Consider the following 19,949-nt stretch of genomic DNA (forward strand, 5'->3'; position numbering starts at 1 on the left):
GGGGGCAGGCAGACAAAGAAAGCAGGGGAAGTGATTCAGTGCCATAGACACCACTAATCTGTATACGGAGTGAATCGGCACTATGGACAGCGCTAATCTGTATACTGTGGATGATACTGTAGGCCTACTAGCTGGGGAAAGAGGGGGGAGGGTGCGGGGGAGTTAAGGGGTGTAAGCCCATTTTACATCAACTCTGTACACTCTTGTCATGGCATCTTAGGTAGATTGTTGCCGAATTATGCTATCTTGTCTAAATTAGGCATTTTAGAGTGAGTTTCTTAAAGAAAATCAATTGGCAAATGTAAAAGATGTCACCAGCACTGGAATATTACATTATAATTACAAATAAATGAAAAAAAAATGCACATTCCTTGCATCTGTTTTAGACACTGCAGAGAAGATAAAGAATTGAGAATTTTTTTGAATACTGGATGTATGCCCCAACGGTTTAATATTTTTTTCCCAAATCCACGCTCAGTTAAAGCAGTATAGGCTAAGCAGCAGACCTGACAGCTGAGCTCTGCAAAACAGGTGTACAGTCATGGCATTGTTTTCATGAGCCCACAAAAACCATGCGACCCCCGAGAAGAGTATCTCAAGTTCAAAATGCTGAGTTGAAAAAGGCATCTTGCATTATTAAATTACCTGTGTGTGTGTGTGTGTGTGTGTGTGTGTGTGTGTGTGTGTGTGTGTGTGTGTGTGTGTGTGTGTGTGTGTGTGTGTGTGTGTGTGTGTGTGTGTGTCCACAGCAGTGAAAGAGACGCACTCCTGTGTCTCTATGGACTGGCCACATGCTGAATGCTTTTCATTGCATGGCCCCAGTTTGTTTGTTAGAAAGAAGGACACCCCTCTCTCTTCACCCCAAAACAGCCTATTTCAAGCACATTTTGTAGTAAATACAGTGAGTTTCAGTTCTCTGATTTGGACAAGATTAGATGGCTTTACAAAAGCTCACAATATGATAAAGGTGAATGATAGCCATAAGCTTTTTTTGTGGAGGAATACTTTTTTTTCTGACATTAAAAAAGCATTCTATTCTAATTCATTCTACCTGCGCTGTTTACATAGATCGAATTATACCTACATAGCTCAATTGAAAACACTTCTTTGCTCAGTTGTTGAAAAAATATGATGGTATAAACCCCCCATTTAAATGACTTGTTGTTTTTTTCTTCCTCTCACCCAAAGCAGGCTATATTCATTGACACACAAAACCACGGAACTGTTATTTTAGCTACATTAACTTTGCAGCATAAGCATCTGAGTGACGTTAATTGGTCATGCTCATCTGCATGTCTGAATATCTGAAAGTCAACAATTGGCACACCATAAAATAACACAGTTTACATTCATAAAGGAGATGACTGCGCAGACATGGATTTAATCTGCACCATCTAGTACGGTATAAATAACCCCAATATTTATCGACAATCAAATGATAACAAACAGAAAATAACATGCACTGACAGCTTTACTTCCATCACTCCTTTCTGATAGTCATCATTATTGATTTTTTTTTTCTCTTTTCTCCAAACAAGTTTAAAACAACAAATACAAATCCTAACTGCAGGTTCACAAAAAATAGAGAAATGGCACTTTGTAATAGTCATATATAATTCTTAATATCTATATATTTTCGTCATATTGATATAACATGAAAGGGTCGAGTTTGCTTCTTTGTTGATTATGGTGGTTGTGGTTCCTCCCCGTCGTGTGTGTGTTGAAACCATGCGAAATATCATCATGCAGATTATGATACATCGGTCCGAGTATTTACATTTACATTCATGCGTTCGTGCACCATTCCCAGGGTCCTCGGTCTTGGCTCTCTCTCTCTCTCTCTCGCTCTCTCTCTCTCTCTCTCTCACACACACACACACACACACACACACACACACACACACACACACACACACACACACACACACACACACACACGCCCTCTCCCTCGCTCCTTTTTCTCCCTCTTTTCTGTCTCATACAGATCCGTAGTCCGATTGCGGCAAATAGAACTGGGAGGAGGGAGGGAGGGGTTTTTAGTCAGGAGGCTTGGCATATACATATATTACAGAGTGGGGCCTGTGCAGCATCAGGCTGACTTACTTGGTTCAACTGGAGAAAACATGACATAAACAAGTCTGTGTTCGCCTCTGACGAACAAAAGCGGATGATGTTTGCCGTTTCAGTCATTTATCTGCGTCAGTCTGTCTGTGTGACTGTTTGTAATCCCGTCTGATGTGGGCTTATTGTACTATAGCAGAGTCCCTTTACGCATCATTTGTCGTGGAGAGGTGCGTATTGCAGTCGAAGCCCCTGTGCGCGCCCCCGTCTGCGTGATAAGGCCCGCCGCTGTGCCAATAAGACGAGTCGCACACTGTCTGCAAGGAATTGATCTCCGAGGCGGACGAGTTCCCGTCCCTTCGCTTGGATCGCTTTCGATTCCGCAAAATAAACACAAGCATTCCTACAACAGTGAAAGCGGACGTGACAAACACCAACAGCAACCCGGGGACGAGCACTGAGATGGAGACTCTGTTCGGCTCCAAATAAGAGTTCGAGCGCGTCCCCGAATCCAGGGTAAAAGTGCTGTTTTTGGACAGTGGTGTGGGGGAGACTTTATCATAGAGTTTGGGGCACATGAGGTCGTTCCGGACGTAGCGGAAATCTCGTTTCCAAAACTCTTCAGGGGACTCACACTTGAGATCACTCACTATCACATCTGCCCCGAGTTTCTCCGTCCACTGCTTGAAGGGCACGATGTTGCACGAGCAATCCCATGGATTCCCATGCAAATCGATCTGTATGATTGAATTGAGCTGGTCTAACACTCCAGCCACAGGGAGATAGGGGAAATAATTATTATGCAGACTAATTTTGGATAAAGAAATCCCAAGGAAAGCATCCACGGGTAAAGATTTCAGCAAGTTGTTATTGAGGAACAGAACCCTCAGATTTGGCATGGGGCTGAATGCACCTGCCACTATCAGCTGGATGTCGTTGTATTCCAAACTGAGATATTCCAGATTCACAAGGCCCACAAACATCTCTGCTATCAGCGTATCCAGATAGTTCTTATCCATATACAGCCATCTCAGCTCGCTCTGGTTTTGGAAAGTGCTGTTGTCAATCATCTTGATGTTGTTCCCACCCAGGTCGAGCAGGTTGAGGCTGGAGTAGCCAAGCAGGTGGTTCTTTTTCACTGCGTGTATGTTGTTATCTCTCATGTTCAATTCGTGAGCGGCCAAGGGCTTAGGTTTGAGGCTGGATAAGCTCTCGATCTTTTTGCCTTCGCATTTGACCCCAAGCCCTTGTCTGGAGCCGACCAGCTCACAGTTGCAAGGCTGGGGGCACGTCATGTTGTGCAGCTGCTCTCTATCCCCGTTCACACCTGTCAACACTGGAGTGGGCCTAGTTTTCAGCTGCCAGTTCTCACGAGATTTGGAGCGGCTCTTGGGACCGTGGCCGCCGGGCGTCGGGGGCCCGCTGGTGTCTCTATTGGGCTTGTAAGGCGTGGGACGTGGGCCATGGGCCGCGGTCTCAGAAGTCTCCTCCTGAGTGGGAGGGGCGACCAGGCTGGTGTCCACGCTGCCGCTCTGTGAAGGGCACAGCTCTGCTTCTGACGTCTCGTTTAAGTCGCTCCCTTGCAGCCTGGTGGGAGCCTCGCATATCATCCTCCCAATAAGCGCGTTACGCGGTATGTTCTCCAGCCATTCCTTAAGGGAAACCAGGTCGCAGTTACAGTCCCAAGGGTTGTCCTCCAACAGAACCTCCGCAATGCCCGGTATCTGTTCAAGGATCCCCTCATAAGGCAACGTTTTGATTCGGTTTCCCCGCAGGTCGAGATGCGTAATGGGCACATGTTGAAACACGTTCATAGGTAGCGCACTGATGAGGTTGTCGTTAAGTATTAACACTTCAAGTTTATTTAGGTCCCTGAAAACGGCGGGGTCAATATCCCTCAATAGATTAAAATCAGCTTGGAGATATTCCAAGTCGTCTAACCCCAGAAATGTACTCTTCCTGAATGATCTTATCTTATTGTTGTTGATGTGCAGCCTTTTCACCAGCTGCAATCCCAGAAAGGCGCCGGGGACAATGTCGTGCAAACCATTGTTTTCCAAATGCAGGCTCACAGCATTGTAAAAGTTGGCGAACTCGTTGGGAAATAGCCTGGATAGAGAATTCCCGTGCAACAGCAAGTGATAAAACTGCGAACTCGGACCAGTCAAATGCTGCAGAGTGGTGAAGCTCCGTTTTTCGCAGTCTATGTGCAGATCTCCCTCTATCTCGTTGCAAGAGCATATCTGCTCCTTACAAACGTCCCTTGTAACATTTCCACTCGCAACACAAAGAGCCGCATTCAGCAGAACAATCCAAAGCAGCATTTTTCAACGTGGACAATTCATTCCCGGTTTCAAGACATATGAGCTGAGAATTCAGTCTACATCAATACGAAGAAGAAAAAAAGAGATATAGACATTTAGGCAGAAGATAAGGCAGTCTTTTATAACAGATCCATGCTGCATCTAACCTGCACTTGTGTCCAGACTTCCAGTTTGAAAATGACCACATAAACGTCTCTTTCACATCGACTGAATCCTCCAAGCCTCCGCGTGTTTATGATAAAAATCAAAAACGGCGAGTGACAGTAGAGTCCAACACATCTTCTGGCTGTTTTCAGTTCGTTTAACACTGACCTTGGCAGGGAAAAAAATAAAAAATCCGTGCCTTTTTCTCTTCCAGTCGTGCTGCGTGTTGCGGCGTCGAGAGCTGTTCCCTCTTCCCTGGTGCTGAATTCACACCCTGCGCTGGAGCTTTCGAGGCGATCCCACCGCTGCAAAACACCCGCATCCCCCTTACATCCTCCGGTGTCTTGCCTCGCTCGTTTTCCTCTTTGTGGCGATTTGGGTTTTACAAAAAGAAGAACGCGCAGACAGTGTTCATCCTAGCGCGGTGCTCTAAGAATAATCTGACACCCTCTACTGAGCTGTAATGGCAAAAAAATCCGTCGACTGACTGAGGGAATGCTGAGAAGAAAGTGCAGAAAAAAATCAATCCACATATAGAGAAGGAGATTTTTTTTTCACACTTTGTAGCTTTCAGTGTGCAGGTTATTTCCCTCAACAGGCGCAAAAAGAGGTTTCTGCCACCAAACCAGACTCCTACGGTATATTCGATGTTTTTACTCTTAAAGCTTGCAGCTCCCTGGTAAAAGTGTCCAAGTTGGCATCGTCGAAAACACTGGTGAGATATCACATTAGGATCGTGATACCTCAGTTCAGTGGCTTGAATTACCCCCCATTCTTAAAGGATAAACGGTATTATTTTAGTGATCACCCTCCATATGTGAGCCTCCGCTGTTACAGTGTGACTTTCGCCCCTCGCTTTGAAAACACTGTTGAATGCGGTAAAAACAATAATCCGCTACAGGCATGCCTCAGTCCAGCAAAAAACAGTTGACTATACAACAAACGATGCGTCAGTGTGGCACCCTATATGCGCATGTGTGCATGACGTTTTTTTTTCTTTTTTTTCTCAAATATAAAATCCTTTGCAAAATAGATCTACAACTGTAAAAAAATTAAAAATAAAAATAAGACAAGGGAAGTTGTTGTAACACAATCTCATCTTCTTTCGATTTTTATTATACTCCATTGTTTGTGAGTATTACATCAGCTGGAGCACAGTAGAGTTGAGGTAGTTATCCTGCCCCCCTCCCCCTCCTGCTCCTGTTGCAATGCTCAGTTGGAATTAAGAGTAGGGCAAAAAAAAATGGGATGCTAAATTAAATATCCTCTCTCTCTGACATCTTTTTTTTTTTTTTTTTGGAGAGAGGAAACAATACACTTGCAAAAGTGCAATAAGAGACCAATCTAAGGGACTTGGGAGATTCCAGCAAAGCATCAGCAGCGCTTGCAATAAGCAAAACACCATTAGGACCACCTACATATGGCTGTAAAGCATTCCCATTATGGTCCATTGACAGTTTATGATTTCTCCCTTCCCACCACTTGCCTACGGTCTGCTTGTCTGCTGTTTTTGCTGTTGCTTGTCAACCAGTCTGCCTACCTGTTTGTTTGTCTCCTTTATTTTCTCTTTTTGTCTCTCTTTCTGTCTGTGTAGCGCGGAGTGTAATTTTATAGTATTAAACAGAGCACACACAGGATAGTTACATTATCTCCATGGCATGTGTGACATACTGTGTAGACTAAAGGGCAAAACCCCCAAGACCAATTAGTGGTTGGACGTAACCAAATACATTTATTTAGGTACTGTACTTATGCACAGTTTGGTATATACAGTTTTGAGGTACTTATACTTTACTTAAGTATGCTACTTTTGAAATGTTGTGGAGTAGAAATGTAAAGGGACATATTTTACCGTTTACTCCACTACATTTATTTTACAGCTTTAGTTACTTATTAGATTGAGATTATTTATACAAAATATAATCAAACACATCTGCTGTATTATTCTAGATTAAGCTGTATATGAAGTAATTAAAATGAATTAGCATTAATTAAAATTAGCTCCACTTTTACCAGCTGCACAATTAAAGTGATGCTTGCACTAATGCACCAATAAGTATAATCCAGTTGTATAATATGTACGTATTATTTTGCAGTGAGTTATTCTGCATAGTGAGTACTCGTACTTTTGGTACTTTAAGTACACTTTGCTGCTCATCTTGTGTTTCTATAATACATTGTTGTAATGGTACTTTTACTCAAGTAAGATATCTAGTACTTCTTCCACCACTAAGAATACTAGAGCTAAATGTATTATAAGAAATAGTTGCATGGGGCTCAGCATTATGATGTGATGCAGATACTGTCGAATTGCATTAGTGTGATGCGGGACCGGAGCAACTCATACAGTATGTCACTTGCATAGATAGTCTCCGGGCAAACAACGCTGTGCAGCACATGCAGACAAGGTGAATGCGTGTTTGATTTATTTAGTGGTTATTTTAATAGGGACACATAAATTGCATGGGCCAGTTCCTTATACCACAGCTTTTGTAGCCTTAGATAGTTTGTAATGTATGTGCCTAGATTTGGTCTTTGTTTTGTGCAGGTTTCTATGCGTTATCTTGTGCAATTTCATAAATAAGGATACAATAAATTTACTATAAAACAATTTTAACTTGAGTTCAAAATTATCCCAGTCATTAGCGCCTGGATAGCTCAGTTGGTAGAGTGGCCTCCCATATACAGAGGTTTACTCCTCGACGCAACGGGCCCAGGTTCGACTCCAACCTGCGGTCCTTTACTGAATGTCGTTCCCCCTCTCAAGTTACTGAACCAGAAACCCTGAGAGGTACAGTACCACCATGTCACCGAGCGAGAAACAATGAAAACATAAGTCAGTTGGGGCTGAAGACAAAAATCTGTGGGTGTGGAGCTAGATAGAACTTGAATCTCTGACCAAGCCTCAGCGGTACGGATGCATTGTGGGTAATGTTGGCCAAGTTTTGATAAGAAACTAGAGGGTTCTGTTGTATGTGGAATGGTTCATATTTTAGAAATGCATTTAGTGTTATTGTTCTCTTTCTTTTTAATAAGGTGTTGTCCTGATAGTTTTGTCAATTTTTGGCTCAAGATTCAGACTCCGATATTGTTATTGATGAGCAGGAGTGACTGTTATGCTCCGTCTTTCAGATAATTATGTAGCCTCATGGAATGCAACAATTCAGATCAACAGTGTAATAGTCATTGCTTTTCAAATGCTTTTGTAATTGTTTGCATGGTGCAATCGCCATAGAGACAAACCAACACTTAAACCAGTCAATGACATTCAATCAGGCGGCAATGTTGTGCTACAAGATTACTGTCAATTTCCCTCTCCCATTCTGGCATTCAGATCTGGCTGATATTTCTAAACGGGCATTAATGTCAATCCCCAGTTGTACGGCACCAAGTCACATACTTGTCATGATTTTACACATTTGACGTAAATATAGTTAACTTATTTTATGTCAAATTTGAGGTACTTTGAGAAAATGTGCATGCCTGTTTAATCCTTCCCTGAGAGACATGAAAGAATCCTGGATTTATCAGGCTAAGCCACCATGTTTTTTTGTAGGAAAATCTGCTTGACCTTCCCTTGGGTCTGTATTTAAAGGCTTATTTTTCTTCTTTTTCAAACGATTAAGATATTCACTGAGCACATGACCTGGCTTTGCAACCAGGATGGAAACAACAGTCATTGCTGCTAAATGTAAACCTTTTCATTTAGCAGTTTCCAACAAAACGTCTCATCAACCAGCAAATAAGATCTTTTCCTTTTCCTTGGCATGTGCATCGCCCAACTGAGGTTTTTATTTTCTTTTGGGAGGGATGCGGAGCAAACACATGCCACATCAGCTCCACATGTGCACGCTCATCTTCGCCAGAAGTACTCTCTCTGAGGGCTTCAAAGGCAGGAGGTTTTAAAAGACTGAAATACTCTACGGGTAATTACAGAAAGGTCAGGAGCAAACTTAAGCTTGTTTTCACATCAGCATGTTCACCTCAGTGTACGCTGACAGCATTCAAAATAAGGAATGCATGTTTGTCGTGATTCATGCATTGGGAGTAAATAATGTTTGATCAGCAAGTAGACTAGCTCAACTGGAAGAGGGCAGGGTTATTTCAAGTGTTATCTGACATTTCCTGCCAGAAATTTCAAACATGACATGAACAGGGTCCCAAATCATCATTTCAGCCAAAGGCGATGTAGGTTAATGAGTAAAAGATAAGGTATGATTTAAAGTGACTTCTGCTGTACAAAACAGATTGTACATCATGACAAAAATCGTTCTTTGTGGGGCTGAAATGGAAGTCTTTATAAAAACTGAGCTACACTCAAATGGTCTTCTCTTTTGAATCACTTTGTAGCACCTTTATTTTTAATTATGCCGCAAAGGTCTTGCAGATGTGTCATGTACAGAAAAAGATGGGTCAAGTGCAGACTGGAAGTCAATACAGCTATTGGCAGAGGCAGCAGCACCACTCCTGATGTATCGACCGGCGATGCCGTATGGGGAATCAGCAGAATGTTTGACTTCAAATCTATACACATCTATCCGCAAACTCTATTTACCCCCTCCTGTCTTTACCATCAACACAACACAACACTCACAGCTGACCCACTGAAAATCAGCTGAGAATCCAGTGATGCGGCTAAGGCTGAGAGAAAAACATGTATTTTATGGTCTGAATCAGCAAAGGCAAACAGTGTTTTAGTATCTCTTTAAGATTCATTTGAACATCCAGTTCTCACAATATGACAAAAGTCTGACACTAGTGTTAGTCACTTGCCTTAAAGGATGATAGTTTTATAAAAGCTTTAAAACATGTTACCGAAACCTTGTGACAGTCTGTATCACTGCTGTGTGCTGTAGCCTAAAGTGCTTTAAAAAGAAGAAAAAGGGTTAAAATAGTCAGTTTTCTCTGGCAGATTTGGAAAGTGTAGGTCTAAAATGCCTTGTTCAACATTTTTTTACTTTGCAAGGAACACAATTTTATAGTTGGAAACATACAGTATGCATCAGTCAGCCAATATTCATTCCTAATCCTAGTTTTGATAACACTTATGTGGGGTTTACTGACTGGAAGGCTGCGGGCATTACAGAATTTCATGATATTTTCAAATCTTTTCAGAAATTACAGTAAGAATTTCAAACATGCTTTTATTGCTACCTGAAAATCGGGACTTATTTGAACTTATCTGCATTATAAAAGTGGCAGAAAGTTGAATAATCTTGACAATCTTATTATGAAAGCATCAACACATAATAAGAAAGTGATTACCTACATATATGTCAAAATGTTTATGAATGATACATAGCTGGGAACAGGATTTTGGCCTTCACATAGATGACCAGAGTTTGGTACAATGCCATAACAAAATCACTCAATCAGATAAATCATATTAAACTCTATATATAATACTTAATAAATTGCATATAACTTTTAAAATATGTAGTTAATGTGAATATGACTGTCATGAAGGGAAAAATTGATACCCATGCTTTTATTCCTCAATTGTTTTTTTTAAAAGCACTGCCAACTCTCATGCTTAGTCAGCCAACAGAATACTGTCTGCAGTGCTGCTCATAAGTATTCATACCCATGCTAAAGTTGACTAAAAAAAGGAATAAAAAATCATCTTTTAGAAATTGATCTTAATGCCTTAATTAAAAAAATGAGGAAAAATCCAACCTTTTAAAGGTTTTGTGAATGAATAATGTTTTGTTAATAAATAAATGTTCTTCCTTAAAATACAGGGGCCATAATCATACATACCCCTATGTTAAATTCCCATAGAGGAAGGCAGATTTTTATTTTTAAAGGCCAGTTATTTCATGGATCCAGGATACTATGCATCCTGATAAAGTTCCCTTGGCCATTGGAATTAAAGTAGCCCCACATCATCACATACCCTTCACCATACCTAGAGATTGGCATGGTTTTATTTCAGTTAGCCTAATAGCTGGTTTGATTTGCATTGATATGGATCTTATCTCAGTTAGCTATTAGGCTAACTGAAATAAAACCATGCCAATCTCTAGGTATGGTGAAGGGGATGTGATGATGTGGGGCTACTTTAATTCCAAAGGCCAAGGGAACTTTATCAGGATGCATAGTATCCTGGATCCGTGAAATAACTGGCCTTTAAAAATAAAAATCTGCCTTCCTCTATGGGAATTTAACATAAGGGTATGTATAATTATGGCCCCTGTATTTTAAGGAAGAACATTTATTTATTTACAATACATTATTCATTCACAAAACAAATTGGTGTCCTTAAAAGGTCGGATTTTTCCTCATTTTTTTAATTAAGGCATTAAGATCAATTTCCAAAAGATGATTTTTTTAGTCAACTTGACCATGGGTATGAATACTTATGAGCAGCACTGTATATATATATATATATATATATATATATATATATATATATATATATATATCTATCTGCCTACATAAAGATTTACATATAAAAGCCTGGCCTGAATCTTGTTTGTGGGACCTTGCTTGCTCTTATTCAGGAAGGGATGTTTGCTTTTAAAAGTTTCTCTACATCCCTCTATCACTGCATTGCTTTACAATACATTTTTACCAATTAATCTTGGAACACATTCAGGTCAAAATCAGCCCCAAAAACGACATTTTTTAAGGATTTGCTTTAGTGACAAGGTGAGACAAACAACTGCTACAATTAATGCCACGGTGGCTTTTTAGCCCCCTGTGTAACTGGCAGACCAAGACAAGAAGCTGCTCCTTAGTCCCGTAAGCCATTTATTTTTCGAAGTCTAAAATCCAGAGACAAGCAGATAGGAAAAGTGCTTAGTAGTTTGTCTGGATTGGTTGCTTGGTGATAGAAAATGCCCCAAAAGATAGTAGATCCATCTTAGTGTTCATTCTGCAGTCTATAAATGTGTACATATGGACATAAAATAAATGACTATCTTTTTATTTGAGAGGGTTTTTACATTTGTATCTGCTTTACAAGTGATGTTACAACCATGGGTCCAACGTGTTCAGATAGAAGATAAATAAAACACATTGGCATATACTACATGATCAGCTGTCATTAAAGCTCACACGGTTTGAGAGGTCATCGCATGTCAGTCATGAGATCATCTTCCAACATCTATTCACTGTGACCTGAAGGTCAAATCTGAACTGTTATTAGGGCTTTTCTTTCTCTGTGTAAAGCTCACAGGTTTGGAGAGGTGACCTGTGATCCTCGACAAGATCCTGTCCAACTTGATATTTGTTTTCCTTCTGAGTGTTTGATCTGACAGCCTCCATTCCCGAGTCGGATGTCCTCCAAAGAAAAGCATTTGACATACAATTCTAACGTTGATGTATAAATTATGAAAGCATCAGCTCGGGGTTGTAGCACTACTGTAGTCTTTTTTATTAACAATGATCGTTTGCAGATATATATATATCCGCCGTCCGTCCCATTCTTGTGAACACGAAATCTCAGGACCCCCTGAAGGGAATTTCTTCACATTTGGCACAAATGTCCACTTGGACTTTACAGATGAACTGATTAAGTTTTGGTGGTCAAAGGTCAAGTTAACTGTGACCACACAAAATGCATTTTTGGCCATAACTTAAGAATTCCTACGCTAACTATGACAACAGTTCACACAAATGTATGATGGGATAAAATTATGAAGTGATGACATTTTATATCCAAACAGTCTAAGGTCAACTTCACTGTGACACCATAATGTTCTGGCCATTATTCAACAACAGAACTCAGGAACAGAAGTGACTATATTCTACATTTGGTCGAATACTGAATTGGTGACACTAATTGTGTGTGTGTGTGTGTGTGTGTGTGTGTGTGTGTGTGTGTGTGTGTGTGTGTGTGTGTGTGTGTGTGTGTGTGCCATCGCCAAAAAAACACTTAATACATTGTACTAAATTGCCTCAAAGTCTTCAATACATATGTTACATATATGAGCCTGGACAGACATGGATGTAAACTTCAAATTGACTGGTTGGCAGCAGTATACACCCGTGAGTTGGTAATTCTAGTTTTGTTGAAAATCTTAAACATCTTTTTCCACGGTCTGTCAAAGGTGCTATCAATTAAGTAAGTCATTTATGTTTTTGAATAGCTTTACTCCTCTGTGGTGGATTTCTATCATTATTAGTTATGCCTTACTATATACCTTGCTCTTTATTTTATTTTGTAATGATCTACCTTAGCCCTTCCCCGATGTCAATCTCAATGCGACTTACCTAACATAATATGTTTGCTGGTTTCAAACACTCAACCCAATTGACTTGGACTGAGTTGGTCTTGTCTTGGACTCAATTCCTTGCTTTGACTGTGTGATTTGTACTCATACAATTAAAGCAATGTAATATGAGTCAAAAATGGAGAGCAAATGACACGCTGTGCGAATGAAGTACTTTAGATGCATCTTCATTTATGTGTCAAAACCTGTTTTGGGGGTCCTGTGACATTTCTTGGCAACTCTGTCCACTTATCCTCCATCTTCCCTCAAAGATGAGAGCCCTCATTTTGAGAGGTTTGACAGATCTGGGCCCTTTGTTGGTAATCAGAGCTCTTCAATCAGGCTTTTGAGGCTCAAATTTACTTTGTCATACTCTCACAGTATTTCTTTTCTCTGATGACAGAGATGTACAGTTAGCCCTCCTTGTAATTCATAGATGATTTTGATAGGTGACAGTAGCTTTCATTTTCCTGGCCACACCTGAAAGGAAGGATAATCGTGTCTTGAAATTTGATATAGAGGTTTGTGGCGATAAGGTTTGGTCTGGGATGTTTTAAAGTTGCAGTAGTGGAATATTGAATGTAAGAATTAATCTGCTTTATCAGCCTAAAGCACATTTTTTTAATCCAAATAATATTAACCCTCTGAGACATGCGGGACCACCGGCAATCTTGGCCAACATTACTGTCTTTAACAGGCTGTAGCGAGGTCAGTTTTAAAGCTAGAGTGAATTTGGTATTATATGAAAGTAGATAACCTAAGGCAGGGGTCAGCGCACTAGCTTAACCAATGGCAAACTAGCAATAACAATGCAAGGGAGTGTTTTGGAAATGTTTCAAACCGCATGCCAAATGACTTCTTTAACAGGCATTGGCAGGAGCACATCCTGTTTTAGGGATGATTTTTTTTTCCCCATCCGCCTTCCACAAAGACCCACCCTACTCTGCCTCTGATTGGCTAGTATGTGTTGCCTTCTTCACAGAATGCAGCACAAAGGAAAAAATAGCACTTCCTGAGCGGGCTCGGAAGATGATGGCAAGCTTAATGCTGGTATGGCTTATTAACAAGAACATTTAAAATTGGCATTTCATATTAAAAAGGTTGCCAACCCCTGACCTAAGGAGTACATGGACAGAACAGAACATGCTGTGCTGCAACTCAAATTAATCTTCAGATTTCAGATTATTTAGACCACTTCTATCTAACAAAAGTTAAACTTTAAATGGATTGCTAGTGATAACCTCTCACTTTAGCTTTTAGTTTCTATCACAGTGGTTATTTCTTCATCTACTTTCATGACTATTAGCAATACATGCAGCAGGCCTAAATGGATCTTTGGTGTATGCATATTCAATTAAACCTCTGTTTTCATCAAACAACACCATCACTCTGCAAAACCAATAGGCTCTAAACAAGTTGGGTTGAACATACAGTAAATACCAACTTGCAATACAGTAAATGACCTGAATGCTCAGGCCATGCACATGCCACACCACGGTTTTTACATGCATAGCACCAGCCCTACCCATTTAAACATGTCTACTGTACACACTGTGGATCACTTGGACAGTTTAATGGTCTGTCCAGCACATGACAATATACAGCAACCTCTCTCTCTCTCTCTCTCTCTCTCTCTCTCTCTCTCTCTCTCTCTCATGGTGGCATTTATGTGACCAGTTTAGAGCCTAAAGCCTGTAATAGAGTGGTAATCACTGGGTCTGAGAAATGACAGCTACATATTTAGGAAAACAACTCACTGACCCATTTGTATCTATTTTAACTTTAATTTCTTGTCTGCGTTGCCAACAAATGCATCACTGTTGCATGTGATTGTTTTCATTTTACCATTTATATCTTAAACTATTTCACAAATGTCCATCCATCCATCCATCTTCTTCCGCTTATCCGGTAATTATTATTAATTTATTAATTATCCGGTATTTCACAAATGTGGCGTTATTAAAGTGGTAAATCTCAATCAGAGCTAATTGTGTTTACTTAGCCTCCAGGTGTCCGATATAAAACGTTGAATCTTTTTAGATTTCAACAATCTCATGAAATTAGGTACTTTACACAGAAGGCATTCAGTCTTTTCTTCTCAGTGATCTCGTGTATGACAGTAGAAAGCAGGTTGTCCCCATTTGAATGGTTTCTGGGCTTATTTCCAAGGTTTTTAATCCTCATTTCATTGTGCACTCAGTCTACCAAAACTAATGCAGACATCCTGTGTTGTGGCCAGTCTTTCAGTTTTCATGTGAACTGTGTGGTACAGCTAGTTAGGCAGCTGAAGGGTTGTTCTATACACCATTTACCTGCTATTTGATGTATTTATACTGTAGATTATTTGAATTATGTTAGTGTTAGAAAAAAGAACAATTCCAAAGCTAAATATTGGATATTTTGTCTTGTATCATTGATTCAGATTTATATAGATTTATGTTTTAACCCATATATATGTCTGACTATTATGATTAGCTTTTATAGCCAGCTGACTCTTTTTTTCTTTTCTTTACCAAAGCTTTGGCAGTGATGAGATGGAAGCAATCCGAGAAACTATGTTTTACTCTTGGTTTAATTTCACATTAATGAGCAATGAAAGCAACAGCACCTGGAATGGAATAGCACACATAAGAAAAGAAGAAGAAAAAAAGACAACAAAGGGCTTTTGAGTGTTTCTTCAGACTTATTGAATTAATACTAACCATCAGCAAACAGTTTTTCCAAAAAGGGGAGGTCAATACAATATCAAATTACACAGCCTTATAAACGCAGGACAAAAACTGATGATGAACTGCCGGGACAATTGAGTGAACAAAACAAGAATAAAACACCGATTTCTCTATGTAAATAATTCTTGAATGGATTCAGTTGGTACAAGGTTTGAGCAGCCAGCACACCAACACTTGTTACAATATCCCATGTAATCCTGTCCTTGGAAAGCTGCAGTGTCCTCAGTTATATAGATATTTAATGAATGAGGTTAAGGATAAGTTACAAGTTGACACACATTTTTTGATCCGGGACATGGACGTGGACAAACAATTCTTGATTCAGCACCATGGATAGTGATACACATGTCTTGATCCGGGACAAGGACAAACTATTATTGATTCAGCAGAAATGGACAGTGAAACACATTTCTTGATTCGGGACATGGACAGAGACACACGATTCTTGTTCAGCACCATGGAACACACTTTTCTTGATCCAAGACATGGAAAGGGACAAACTATTCTCGCTGAGAACCATGGACAATGACACACATTTCTTGATTCGGGACAAGGACCTGGACAAACATTTCTCATTCAGCACCATGGACAGTGACACACATTTGTTTGATCCAAGACATGGAAAGGGACAGACAATTCTCGCTCAGCACCATGGACAGTGACACATTTTTTAATTCGGGACAGGGACAAACATTTCAGCACCGTGAAGAGTGACACAGTTTTTGATCCAAGAAATGGACAGGGACAAACAATTCTCGTTCAGCACCATGGACAGTGACACATTCCTTGATCCAAGACATGGAAAGGGACAAACAATTATCGCTGAGAACCATGGACAGTGACACACGTCTTGATCTGGAACAAGGGCAAACAATTATTGATTCAGCACCATGGACAGTGACACACATTTCTTGATTCGGGACAAGGACCTGGACAAACCTTTCTCATTCAGCACCATGGACAGCAACACACATTTCTTAATTCGGGACAGGGACAAACATTTCTCGTTCAGCACCACGGACAGTGACACACATTTCTTTATTCGGGACATGGACTTGGACAAACAATTCTCGTTCCACACCATGGACAGTGACTCCTAATTTCCACCAGCTGTGGAACGGCTGTGGAACGGCTCCGTGCTCCGCCGTCCGTCAATACCCACCAGGTCCTGTTTTGTTGCGGAACGGCTGCGGCCATGACTGACAGCTGAAGTCACGAGGAACCACGAGATCTCGCAAATTCACGTAGAATAGAACCACAAAACCAACAACAGTTTGTTTCCATTCAGAGGAGTAGAGGGGAAACAACTCTGTGCTGTGTTTTCAAGGTGTAGTGCAGGGAAATATGATCCGCCGTGAGCACGGTGTATTTTATTTTGAAAATTAACCGGATGTTTTTTGTTTCTGTGCTCGACTTCCTGTCCCGCAAAATCTGAATTGTGCTGAATTGCTGCGGAGCTCTCCGGCGTCCGGCAAAAATAGAAGCTCTGCGTATCTGCTCCGGAGGGCTCCGCAGTCAGTCGAAATACACACATTGACTTTAATGGAAACCTAATGACTCCGCCGCCGTTCCGCAGCTGTTCCGCAACCGGTGGAAAAACACACGTTTCTCGATCCGGGACAGGGACAAACAATTCATGATTCAGCACCATGGACAGTGACAACAATTGTATATATTTTTTGGTCACAGCTTGGATTCATGGTTGAATTAAAGTAAAGCCCCCATAGTGGAAGAATGAGAGTCACCAAGAGATTAGCACTGCTTATGAGAGATATGCTTCATTTAGCTGTATTCACAAACACCCACATTCCCTCAGTGAGAACAGAGAGAATCAGAAGGACTGTGCAGAGAAGACTGATAGCAGTAAGGACATTCAGATGAGATTGGTTCCCTTGCCAGGTTCAACTTAGATAAAGCCTTCCTTTGAATTATTGAATGAATATAATCAACAAATACCACTTTCTTTGTTGTTTATACCCTCTATTTAAGCAGGCAAGTAAGACTAAAGCTAAGATTAAGAGAACTCTCTCATTAACTGCAATGCCTGGGGAGTAGCTGTAGTACTTCCTAATTGAGGCAGTCTAAGAGTGGGAGATAATACATTGAGTGCAGCCTGCTGGTGTTTGATTTCAGGATAGGAAAAGCACATCTGGGGGCGAGTTTCTTAACTACAACATCACTGTACCAGTGTATCCTGTGTATAGGAGTGACTGTTGGAAAGAGAGTGCTAAAATGATCTCATGAAATGAAAGTACTGTCTGTAGAAATCCTTACCGAGATAGAATTAAAAGGAATTTAAGGATGTTAACGTCTAATCAGATAAATGCAATGCTTACTAAGAGCCTACAACGTTTTGACGCAGTAATGAATCCAAAGTAAAGTACAACAATAAAGTAGTGGCAGTAAATGTAGTGATTCCTACCCTTGAGCTCTACAGGGACCTTGTAGCACAATGTGGGATGTACAACACGTGAACACGTTCTTCCATTGTGTTGTGTGTCCACTCACCTATTCCCCATGCTGTACAAGGCCTGTCCTTCACCTACACATAGCAAAGCATGACCGGATAGCACAGACAAAACCCAGACGATAATTGATTAATGAATTGAATATATACTGCTGGTTAAATACAGTTCCCTTACAAAAATGCTGTTCGCTCACAAAAGTCAACGAAAAGTGTTTTCCAAAGTAGAAACAAGAATAAAAACATCATACATTTTTGTTGAATTTGTTGCAAACTCTCGAAGACCAAACAAGATGCTCCACACTTTGACATTGACAATCAGCTTTATATAAAAGATAAGGCCAGTTCCAGCAATGAAAATTCTTACTCACCTTTTCCAGTCACAATTCATTTCACTTTGCTTCAACACATTTAATCCTGTTAACAGTTATCACTTGTCTGGGAGCATCTAATTACACCTACCCTCCGAATCCTCAGCACCATCTACTAAGCTTCAAATGACAGAACTCAAAGATTCACAGATAAAATGGGTCTTAAAATCCCTCGGCCAAAAGCCATGGTGTCCTTGGGAATTCAGTAATGGTAATTTAATTTAAAATCAGTGTCTAATTGAGGCTTCACTCAAGGTGGGTGTTCATGCCTTGCTTTAAGACCTCAAAGAGTTCACGGAGTGTGAATAATGTAAGTGCATCAGTAAATCTTTTAGTTGTATCTGAGTGATCCACTGCCAAACCCAAAAGTTTGATATCATGTAAAAAGCAATCTGATTTGAATCCTTTTCTGCAGCTGCAGAGTTCTCCCGCTTTAACCATTTGGAGAAAATCTGAGCAACAACTAATATGCCACTGAACTTTTTTTTTTGGTGACTTCTCTTTATCTTCCTTGTTATATAAAGATGCTGAATTCTCTGTGGCAAAGGATTAGACATGCCTGCCTTGCACCATCCATGCAAATCCTAACAGGAGACCGTAGATCAGAGTGCAGGCAATACATATAATGAATACTCGGGGGTAATAGAGTTCCGGTGCTGAAGGAATGCTGAAATAAAAAGAAAATTAAAAAAAGATGTGGGCGAAAGGAGCGGGGGGCAGACTGAAGTGGGTTTGACACCTGTCAAATTAGTCTTTGCTTGTGTGTGTGTGTGTGTGTGTGTGTGTGTGTGTGTGTATTTGATCAGTACATATGCATGCATACATGCTTGCCTCCGTGTGTTTCGTGGATATAAATCAATGTGATGATCTTCACCTTGAGGCCAGCACAGAGCTGTGGAGGCAGCATGTTACAGGTGAGATGTTGATCAGCAGAAAGCATGACCAACCTCAGGTGTCACGTGGCATCATTTTTAAACATGATGGATAATGGTGCACTCCATACACTGTACTCAAATATCACACTGTGAAATCCTCCTGTTTTTGTTCTTTGTTTTCGTTTTGTTGTATCTTTGTTCCTTTGCTCTACTTTCTTCTTTATTGTTGTGATTGCACAGTATTGCCTTATGTTGTTGTTGCTCTGTCAGACAGTCACACTGCAGGCGTCCTTGTTGATGGGTGATGACCTGATGTGGGCAGTGTGAAAGCATTCAATCGTATTTATATAGTGCAGTCTGCAACTACAGAACTCTGAACATGTAGTGTTACTGCTCTGATATTGCAGTACGTGATCGTCATGAAGCATTATTAAGAAGCATCATCACAAATTTGGCATGCAAGTGTTATTTTTAAGTATTTATACTTCTAGTTTTCCAAATCCGTCTAGTTTCCTAAAACCATAATTTGTCTCTACACATTTTTTTGCCAATTTTTTCACATGTGAGAATACATAGATAAAGGAAATTACATCAGAAGAGAAACAAAGCAAGAAGGAAGCACACAAACCTAATTAGCTGGCCTATTTCAGGTTTGATCGACAGCATTGTGTGTTATACCATGTACTACATCTGCTATTATGTTTTATGGACACATTTGTTTTTTTGATTCAATCAGATTAATTGGGTAACTTTGATAGATATTTT

At 40.4% G+C, this 19,949-nt stretch overlaps 1 protein-coding gene and 1 long non-coding RNA gene across 2 annotated transcripts; both read right to left on the reverse strand.

Moving 5' to 3' along the window:
• Nucleotides 1-718: 718 nt before the first annotated feature.
• LOC116044820 lies at nucleotides 719-14,371 on the reverse strand. Its single transcript, XR_004896607.1, has 3 exons — nucleotides 14,354-14,371; nucleotides 13,679-13,683; nucleotides 719-850 (listed from the first exon to the last, which is right to left on the reverse strand). It is a non-coding gene; the product is annotated as an uncharacterized LOC116044820 (long non-coding RNA).
• LOC116044818 (SLIT and NTRK-like protein 1) lies at nucleotides 1,929-5,540 on the reverse strand. The gene has a single exon (XM_031292308.2). The coding sequence runs from the start codon at nucleotides 4,383-4,385 to the stop codon at nucleotides 2,268-2,270; it is 2,118 nt and encodes a 705-aa protein (XP_031148168.1). The 5' UTR covers nucleotides 4,386-5,540; the 3' UTR covers nucleotides 1,929-2,267.
• Nucleotides 14,372-19,949: the final 5,578 nt, after the last annotated feature.

This window comes from Sander lucioperca, chromosome 24 (genome assembly GCF_008315115.2).
Source record: "Sander lucioperca isolate FBNREF2018 chromosome 24, SLUC_FBN_1.2, whole genome shotgun sequence".
Lineage (NCBI taxonomy): Eukaryota > Metazoa > Chordata > Actinopteri > Perciformes > Percidae > Sander > Sander lucioperca.

Excerpts from the sequence above, each read along its gene's own strand:
- LOC116044818 (XM_031292308.2), bottom strand. The coding sequence starts at position 4,385 with ATGCTGCTTTGGATTGTTCTGCTGAATGCGGCTCTTTGTGTTGCGAGT.